Source organism: Haliotis rubra, unplaced genomic scaffold (assembly GCF_003918875.1).
Source record: "Haliotis rubra isolate DU_JTF1 unplaced genomic scaffold, ASM391887v1 Scf1720, whole genome shotgun sequence".
NCBI lineage: Eukaryota > Metazoa > Mollusca > Gastropoda > Lepetellida > Haliotidae > Haliotis > Haliotis rubra.
In genome coordinates, this window is record NW_025765693.1 from 108,977 (window position 1) to 118,355 (window position 9,379).

The 9,379-nt window shown below is 37.9% G+C and overlaps 1 protein-coding gene across 1 annotated transcript; it reads left to right on the plus strand.

The window, feature by feature from the left end:
- The first annotated feature begins 1,095 nt into the window (after positions 1–1,095).
- LOC124272749 (uncharacterized S-adenosylmethionine-dependent methyltransferase Rv2258c-like) lies at positions 1,096–8,610 on the plus strand. The gene is made up of 4 exons (XM_046707951.1): positions 1,096–1,294; positions 2,099–2,292; positions 6,162–6,284; positions 8,048–8,610. Exons 1-4 carry the CDS (start codon positions 1,134–1,136, stop codon positions 8,608–8,610), a joined length of 1,041 nt encoding a protein of 346 aa, XP_046563907.1. The 5' UTR covers positions 1,096–1,133.
- The last annotated feature ends 769 nt before the right edge of the window (positions 8,611–9,379 follow it).

Consider the following 9,379-nt stretch of genomic DNA (forward strand, 5'->3'; position numbering starts at 1 on the left):
GAAAAAGGATTAACGGAGTTGTCTCTCTTGAATGAAACCAAGCACTTGATTACTGGTCAAGGTTGTTTATACTAGAAATCCAATTAAACATATTCCTAAAATTCTCAATAATTTCTGGTCATACTATGCATAATGCTTATTCACGACTATATCTCCTCGACTTTGAAATTGTGAATCATAATTTTCATGTGAATGCACAGCGCATTCAATTTGAACGTCTGTGTGTTGATGAACATGATACTCACATGCGTACGCATTCAATGTAAGTAACTGGGAAGATCTTTCGTTGGCATATGGAACAACATCACCCAGGCAGGTTTCATTCATGTGGTCTTTGAACTAGGCTGCAGCTGTCTTATTTGTATCAACGCATATGATGGTCACATATCATACCGACATTGTTAATTTAGTTGCTACATTAGACGAGAATGACCTAGTGTTATGACGTTAGTTTCAAAAACATAACATTAACATTTCCTCATACATACAGCAGATTTACTTTTTTCCTGTTAAACCCAAATATTAGTCTGGAGTATACATTAGTTGGGTGAAACAATTCTTGATTAGGGGTGAAATAACCCCGGGTTGAAACGACCCCGTCAAACTACTTAGGGTGAAACGACGCCGAAGCCTCTGAATACACCTGGACAAACTTGAGTGTCTCCTTCCTTACTACTCTGTGCGTCCTAACTGCTCTAGCTGAGCTTGACAAAGTTCAGCTGGGACGGTGTGCCATTACATTCACCTGCACAAAACAAGGTTGTCTCCAAGTTTACAATAACCACATATCCTCCAATCATGACCATGACATTTTTAAACCGTGTGGTTGTATGTATTTTTAGAGTCTTGATAACTTGATATACTCACCCCAAATTCACGCTTTAGTGTGGAGTCACATAGTGAACGTCATAATGTAAGGTTAACAAGCTTTATCTCGACGATAAACGTGGTTTCAGAGAAACAGCTACATTGATTTTTTACATATGAAGCTACAACTTGTGATCAATAATATCAAGTTGCCCGCTTTCACATTGGCCTATTTTATGGGAAGATTTCTCATGAGATTTATTTGACAATATCATCTGTCAGTCAGATTCAACACAACCAACACAACCATCCCTCTATGCGAGACGATGTCGGACTACTCAAAGAAGATGATGAACCATATCGGCGCCAGTGGTGTCATGATCTGCTTGTCTCTGGCGCGGGAACTGGGAGTAGTAGACGTGCTGATGGAAGCCAAACAGCCTCTTACATCACAGCAAGTGGCTGACAAGCTAAACCTTAGAGAAAGGTATTGTGGAAATTTCAAAGTGGAAACGATGAGTTAACCAGCAATCTGTCAATAAAATACATCGTTGTGAAACGACACAAGTTAAAGGAAATAACTAAGATATAGGTAAGAATACAAATCAATACAAATTCATACAAAGGAATATTTGCAATGGTAGAAAAACAGAGCGTCGGTACAAATACAAAGGCAATATTCTGTTCAAAAAGTCAAGCACACCACTCTTTGTATATAACAAGCAAAAACTCACTGCAGTTACAACACTGTCTCACACTGAATAACACTGCCACGTGCCTTGAGCAGCAACAACATTGATAAGTATGTTGATAGATTGGAACCATCTCAATCATTTTGTGTTGTGCACATGTACTGAAGAAAGGGTGACAAACAACATTGATAGACACATTGGTAGATTGGACCCATCAAAAGTAGATTTTGTTCTGTACATGTATTGTAGATGCAGTGAAAAACAATTATAGACACATTGATAGATCGGGCCCATCTTTAAACATAATTTTTCTTCAACTGTATTGCAGAAGCGGTCATAATCAACACATATGCACACAATGACAGATTGGACCCGTTTCAAACAGTTTCTTTTCTGCCCCTATTATAGTTTTACTCACGGCCTCCAGGTGACCAATACCATGAAAACCACTGACTACCAGAACGCGTTCATGTAGACAATGGGAAGGATATTGTTCCTAATATCGACTTTATACTATTACAGGACTATATATCATGAGCATTTAGCACCACTGCACTAAATACATGTTCTAATGACATGCATTGTTTGTTTATTCAAAGGTATGTCCGTGAGATCCTGGGTTCCCTGTCTGTCGGGGAAGTCATCAGCGTGGACGACATGTCCACAAAGTTCCATGTTCCTCAGGATCACAAACAAGCATTAGTGGCAGTATCGGTCTTTTCCAGACTTATGCCACAGTTGGGTATAAGATATAATAATGTCAAGGATTGTGCTCAACAACGGAACCCTGGCGGTAAGGTCATGGCATATGCACATACGAAAATAATTTCACGTATATTACCCGTATAACATTATGTGCGTTTCCATTTCCAGACATGAGTAGTAAGCCACTTAAGACTGAACATGGAGAATGAAACGAAGTTAGGTGCCATTCGACGGATATATGTGGAAAAAAGCATCATAAGTTCTTCCTGTGACTAATCCGATATGACGCTTATCATAATTATTATTCAAGTTCAGGAAATAATTGTAACTATTGTTACCGAACTTCAATTTTCTCATAATGAACAATATGACAAAACTGTCCTTTTATGTCCTTCATAAGGCACCAATGACCGAGTTTCACTCATTAACGTTGTGTCTAAATTTTCTTAATCATCTCTGTTAAATTAATGCTTTCAAAATTCCATTTAATTATAATCTGTTAGATGTTTTGGTCCAGTATAGAGATAAAGATTCAGAGTGACAGAAAACACAAATATGTAACATTCACAACACGGGTGACAAATGACAAGATTTTAACATTTGTATGGGTCCGGCCCAATTACAAAATTTCATGTTTTTTCCCTGTTACTCCCAATTTTTATCGTTTTTGGTAGATCATCCATATGTTCTGCAGACCGACTTTATGACGAGCAAATTTCAGCAGCTCCAGCCTTAAAAGGCACAGTGTCACACATTTTCGACAATATTTTGGCCTATATAACATGTATTGGGACATATGCACTCACTTTAGCTTCCTGTTAATGCAATAATAGACTTATTATCCTTTACGGCTTGCTGAAATCGATTACTGAAACTTCGAAACGAACATCTTCCAAAGCAGAGAACACTTGCAATATACGGAATGTAAACAATTGCTCCGTACATCGAAAACTGTCGCACGCGGTGTCGTTGGTGTTTGCCTATCACAATGTGCGTAGGATATTCGTAAAACGTGCTCCAAGGGACATAACTCTATGGGGTTTCACCATTCGTCACCACTCGCCCCTTTCCGTAACCTCCAAGAAGACTCGTTCCCTTATCGATGCTTGTTATGTGCAAAAATACGACAAACCAATCAGAACGCGCATAAATGACTCCGGTGCTTTGATAAAAATAATCCCGAGTACTTAAATCGTTTATGGCATCATATCATTGTTTAAAAAATTATGAGAAATATATATCGTTATATTGAAAGTACAAAGAACGTAGCTAACAGGATTTTGCTGTCTGTTATGAAGTTTCTAATAAGAATCATACGACTGACGGTGAGATATTCAAATACACGCACGTGCGTTTGTTGACATAACGGCTCTCATGGGTCCAACTGATGGTATTTCTGACAATCTTGCAGGGCATGTTATGGAGATTGTACGTGCGCTTCCAACAATTTTAGGAAAATGTAATCATAAATCGTTACGAGTTTCAAAGAATAATATTATATTTGTATGTAACTAATCAACTTTAATCTTTAACACTGGGCTTATAATTCACATCTCTGTGGATATTTTAGTCTGACTATTTCTTTGGTCATTCATATCTCTTTCAGCGAAATCATTTACAATTCCACCAGGGGTATGACAAGATTATACGAATGTTCAGTTTGAGGAATATTATAAAGTCATTCTTGAGTATCTGCTTTGGGATTTAATGTAGCCGAAATTTTTAAACTTTTATTTGCATATGCAATAAAACAATTTCCTTTTTTGTAATTATTAAACCTTATTTAGAAAATTACCATAATTGGAAATATAAGGTGAACAGCTGGTAATAATTACTTTAGAATATGTTTTAACAAATATGTTTTTATCCTTCTTTTAGTTGTAGGCTTAAGTCTTAAAAATATACAAGTATAAAGAAAAACAGCAATACAATGTACGAGTGCTTCGGTGATGTTAAGTAACATTGAAATCCAACAGGAATACAGTTATCGTTCTTGATTAAAGTAGTTCTGATGTTCATGCCCCAATATGTGCACGAGTCGGTATTCGGCTTGTCCCAGAATAACACGAGTTGGTCACAAATGGGGTTTCGCTTGAAATAATGTTCGGTCGGCAGAGGGCGCGAGAGTCGATTTAATGCAACCTTCCATCAATTCATTGGAACTTTTTGATTTAATATTGTAATCCGAATACGTCATGTTTCTTTGGAATAAATTATATGGTAGTTTCCCTGAGAGCTGATAGTTAGTATTATTGAGAGAATTGCTTTATTTATTTTTAAAGAAGTGTGGTGTGATATAGTGCCTTTAAAATAAGATGTCAATATTTTGCAACGTGTGTGCTACAATCTATGAAGATTTCAATATTCGTTATAAAACTCATACTCCAATGTTAGGGATGCAACATTCAAGGCTAAAGCATGTTTTCGAAAAAGGTTTGTTATTTGGAAATTCGCTGTCTGACAGCTGAACAATTGACCATCCTTCTCGTAAGAGGCAACCAACAGGGGCAGGTATTTGATTAGGGATGCAACATTCAAGGCTAATATAAACTTTCAAAAAAGTTTTCTTATTTGGAAATTCAGGCCAGGGATTGTATTGCTCAGACTCGACTGTAGACCATCTTCAATAAGCTGGAATGTTGCTTAGCTCGGCGGTAAACAAGAGGAACAACAACAACCACAACTATGTGATTGGGGTTCAGAATAATATCCTCAAGATGTATTCTAATTACTACAATGGAATGTGCTTTTAGAACCTTTCGGTTATTACAGAAATCCTTTTGCCACTATTAGTTTACTGTCTGCGGAAAACCATACATACTTTATAGGTCACATGTAACGTAAAACACAACTTTGCAGATTCTGATACCTTTCGGTATGGACTTACCGAAACAAATCGTCAAAAATGCAAAGTTGAAAAATAACGCGATGAAAAAACCCGCGCGAAATCGGAGTTCAAACGTTTCACTAATTTTCCCCCGACTTTTCGGGGGAAACTTGGTTTCAACAGCTGGGCTGCGCTCATAGCACGTGCGCAGTGAAATAGGTTCGCGCAGCTTGGAAGTGGGTTGTCCGGTGAATACTCGGTGAAGGCTTTGGTGTGAGCTATTTTTCTAATCTTTTGTTGATATCTCACAGGCGCGAGCTTTTTATATGTAATGACAGTAAATTAACTGTTTATATAATTTCATTTGTCTATTTCACCACACGTTCTTCTTACCGAGTCACTTTCTCAGTTCGATACTTGAAAGCAATGTCATTATTTAGCGTTGACAGAATTTCTAACTGTGATATAGATATGTCGTTGTCACAGACAAAACTCAATGTCTTGTTTTATTGACACCTGTGTGTCTGCCTGCCTGTCTGCTAATGACAATATTCAATACACAGCTGCTATCACGGACCACATGCAATTTGAACTTAACACCAATCAGGCTATACACCATAAACAAAATGCATTTATTAATGGCCCGAGTTCGGTCTCTGTCACATTATGTAATTACACAGACAGGCAGGTATGACACTTGAACACATGACATGTTATGATGTCTGTTGATTGTAAAATGTTATACACAAAAAATGAGCATGTATTTACAAAACCCAACATCTCTATATACACACACACAATGAGCCGTAGGGGCATCTGCAAATGAACCAGCCGGTACACTTGAGTGCACACCCACCCGCTCTGACTGAGTTCGGTATCCCGGCTGCTTTGTTTCTTGGGAAGTAAACCCAAGTACACAATATTGCACTTTTGATTTGCGATTGTACGCTTATAATTTTGTTTATATGTTTTTTTCATAACCAGCAATGTATATTATATGTCAGGATAAGTGATAATTGTGTTTTAATTATGTTTGATTTTTTGGTTGCATGTGACCTTTAAGCTTTTTTACATATGCAATATGTAAAGTATTTATAGGTTTTTCTAATGGGACAGTTTAATATTTTCAGGAATGGTCTACAGCGAAACCCCTGTGATGTTTGACGTCCTTAAAGAAATGTTGGTGACAGTCAAGAAAGATATGGTGGATACGGACATCCTGCCTGCCATTCCTCAGATGGCACAAAGGTTAGGTAGGTAAATGGAATAGAATAATTGAAGTACTAAAGTACTGTCGGAAATAGAAACAAACCTGTTTTTTCACATTTATGTCTACAATTTATGAAGTTAATATGTGAACGTGTGAAATATCTGTTAAACTAAGTTCGGCCTAACTACAGTCTCAGTGGTACGGCGATAGGAAACGTAACAAAAGGACTTTACTGAGGAGAGATTAGTGCAGAAATGAGCAATGCAGGGTTTTTCTGTCCAAAGCGACTTATTTAGAACAGACCATGGCTTTATGCAAATTAGTGTGCGATGATACTGTCTTTCAAAGGACACTTTTTAAATGCCTATTTTCAAACTAAACTTCATTATAAACGATAGCTGACGTAAAATTTTAATACTGAAACTATTAAGGATGTAGCTACCATGGAGCCTCACTATCACTATAAAAAGAAACAGGTAGGAGGGTTCGTCTCAAAAGCAGAACCAGGACGAGTGTCATAGACTGTGGTTGGGGTCGTACTGGGGAATGGAGATATCAGCTAAGATGAGATAATCCTATACGGAAAGTAAACAGCATGTCTTAACAATAATAAATAATATCCAGTCCTGTCGATCTTCGGGTGGTCTTGCCACCTATATATTTTGAGACATTTAATACGATAGTTGATTTAAGCTTTTCTATGGGCATCATATTGTTTTACATATCTCAACATAAACGTTATGAAAGATGATAATCAATAGATGAGACATATTCAATACACATGAAAAAAACCAAAAATATCTTTGAGATGACCCTTTGTGCCTGTAGGAAGCGCATGCATTTCATGCCAGGTGAGTCGACGGTCCGTCGTCATACCTGGCTGAGCGACCTAATTGCCATCTATAGTCTGATCTATTTTTTTCAGCAGCTATTCGTATTTTTCGTATAGTTTTGCCCTATTTTACGATTAATCATACATTTCTAGATATGCTAATACACATCCCACTGAACGCCCAGTTAGGCCGATGTGAGTTATTTCAACATATGCTACTTGGAGTTGTGTAAATTTTAGGGATACAGAGTAACAGCCTAAAAACAGTTTTTTTTCTATTTCCGACAGTACTTTAGATACGATTCCTACGCCACAATCATTTCAGATCACAATTACACAATAGTTTGACATTTGCCATGCAAAGCGCTGTGTTTTGCATTTTTTTATTTTTTTGGGGGGAGGGGACAAAAAACCTTATCTTCACACAATCTCCAATGTTTGTTTCTAAGTTTACTACCGACAACAAAATGGGAAGTGATGAAATGGTAGTGAAAGGATGATAATGATAAACAAGTGTGATCAACAATTGTTGCCCTAGTATACCGGTCGCCAACACCGTAATCTTGCATCTGTGAATAGGAGGTACAAATTTGATTCGTCTTTCAACTTGGTGTCACAGGATCACACCTTAACTTATAGGCGGCCTGCAAATATAGAGCTGGGTCTTTTTATGGCAGATGTTAACATTGGCCTTCTTGTTATTGCACAAGCTCCCCTTTACTTACGGGAGTAGATTTATTGGAATCTATTGCATAATGGACTATTACGATCTTGGCTAGGTAGCCAGCCACGTGTCATTGAGGCCCCTTCCGCATCACCCGTAGTTGTCCCACAGTCGACATATTACTTTTAACCGATTAACATATTGGTGGTTTATTTACTTCAATAGAAAATCCAACTGAAGGTGTGCAGGCATGAAAAGGGTACATATACCTCTCTAAATGACGTCTGACCTTATCTCATTTCAATTACAGAATCTGGGATCAAAGTTGCGGAATTGGGCTGCGCAACAGGAGTCCTGGTAAACAAATTAGCCTCTCGATTCAAGAACAGTACCTTCCTTGGTTCGGACGTAGCAAGCACGCCACTGGAAGAAGCCAAAGCAGATGCAAATAGCCGTGGCATTCAGAATATCACTTATAGCACTGACAATATTGAGAACATATCTGATAAGTACAAGGAGAGTTTTGACTGGATACTTACTCGCGATGTTATTCACGACCTAGCGTATCCACAGCAAGCCATAAACCAGATCTACCGGTGTCTGAAACCTGGGGGTATTTACAGCATGATTGACATCGGAATAGAGGGAGGAATTGCTGGCAACATTGCAAATGCTACATCTATGTTTTACTACTCGGCAAGCACATTTATGTGCATCCCGGAGAGCTTCCGCCAGCCTGACTCTGCAGCGCTTGGGGCATCATGGGGTGCACCTTTGGCAAGAGAGATGGTTGCCAAAGCTGGTTTCACCATCATAAACGAATCTACCAGTCGCACGGATGAGAAGGAGGTCCACTTTGTCTGCCAAAAGTAGAATACGGGGTGTTTTCATCTCATGGACACCCGTCACGTGCATTTATGATGTTTTGAGCTCTTTAGAAGAAGTCGAGTTCCAGCAACCTTTTCCAGATATCAGTGCCGCATTTTACATCAGGATATACTTTAAGATCATGGCAAGAGATTAAGCATTAATTTTGTAGCTAATACACAGAGAGGCTGAACGTTTTATAAGCAAGGTAATACGTTATTTTATATCTTCATGGATGTATATTTCTGACTTCGTATTTGAACTTCTACCGTATTGCCTCACTGATGGTACCACAGCTTGCTGGCCTGATTAAAAAACACATTTCCAAACACACGCCGATGAATCATCTCAATACGTTTTCTTTGACAATCACGTTCGCCTTTCTAAACATTCCTAATTGGACGAACGTTGCCTTTCATATACTCTTTGTACTTACCGTTTTATGAGTCATGCACAGTTTGGTTATGTTGCCATATTTTCTAAGAAGTATCTTTTTTGTTGTAGGTTTTGACTTGTTAAAGTTGGCGTATCTTTTCTACTGACACTGTAGGTCACATAAATATATGCAGATTAAGATACAAACAGCTGGGGGAAGTTTCTGTCAGTACTGATATTTGAATTATATTCTGCACAACATTTTGGTTGAAAGCAATAAAAGACAGAACAAGTAGCAATATTTAAACAGAGGTATGCAACATTAAATGAAATGGTGTATGACGTTATCAGAATGTTGTATTGGATCAAAAAAGAGTTTACTACATACTTAAACAGAGAA

Bases quoted from the DNA above. Each gene is read 5' to 3' on its own strand.
- LOC124272749 (XM_046707951.1), top strand. From the start codon at position 1,134: ATGTCGGACTACTCAAAGAAGATGATGAACCATATCGGCGCCAGTGGT. The intron at 1,295-2,098 runs GTATTGTGGAAA...GTTTATTCAAAG, and splicing joins AAGCTAAACCTTAGAGAAAG to GTATGTCCGTGAGATCCTGG. The intron at 2,293-6,161 runs GTAAGGTCATGG...TAATATTTTCAG, and splicing joins TCAACAACGGAACCCTGGCG to GAATGGTCTACAGCGAAACC.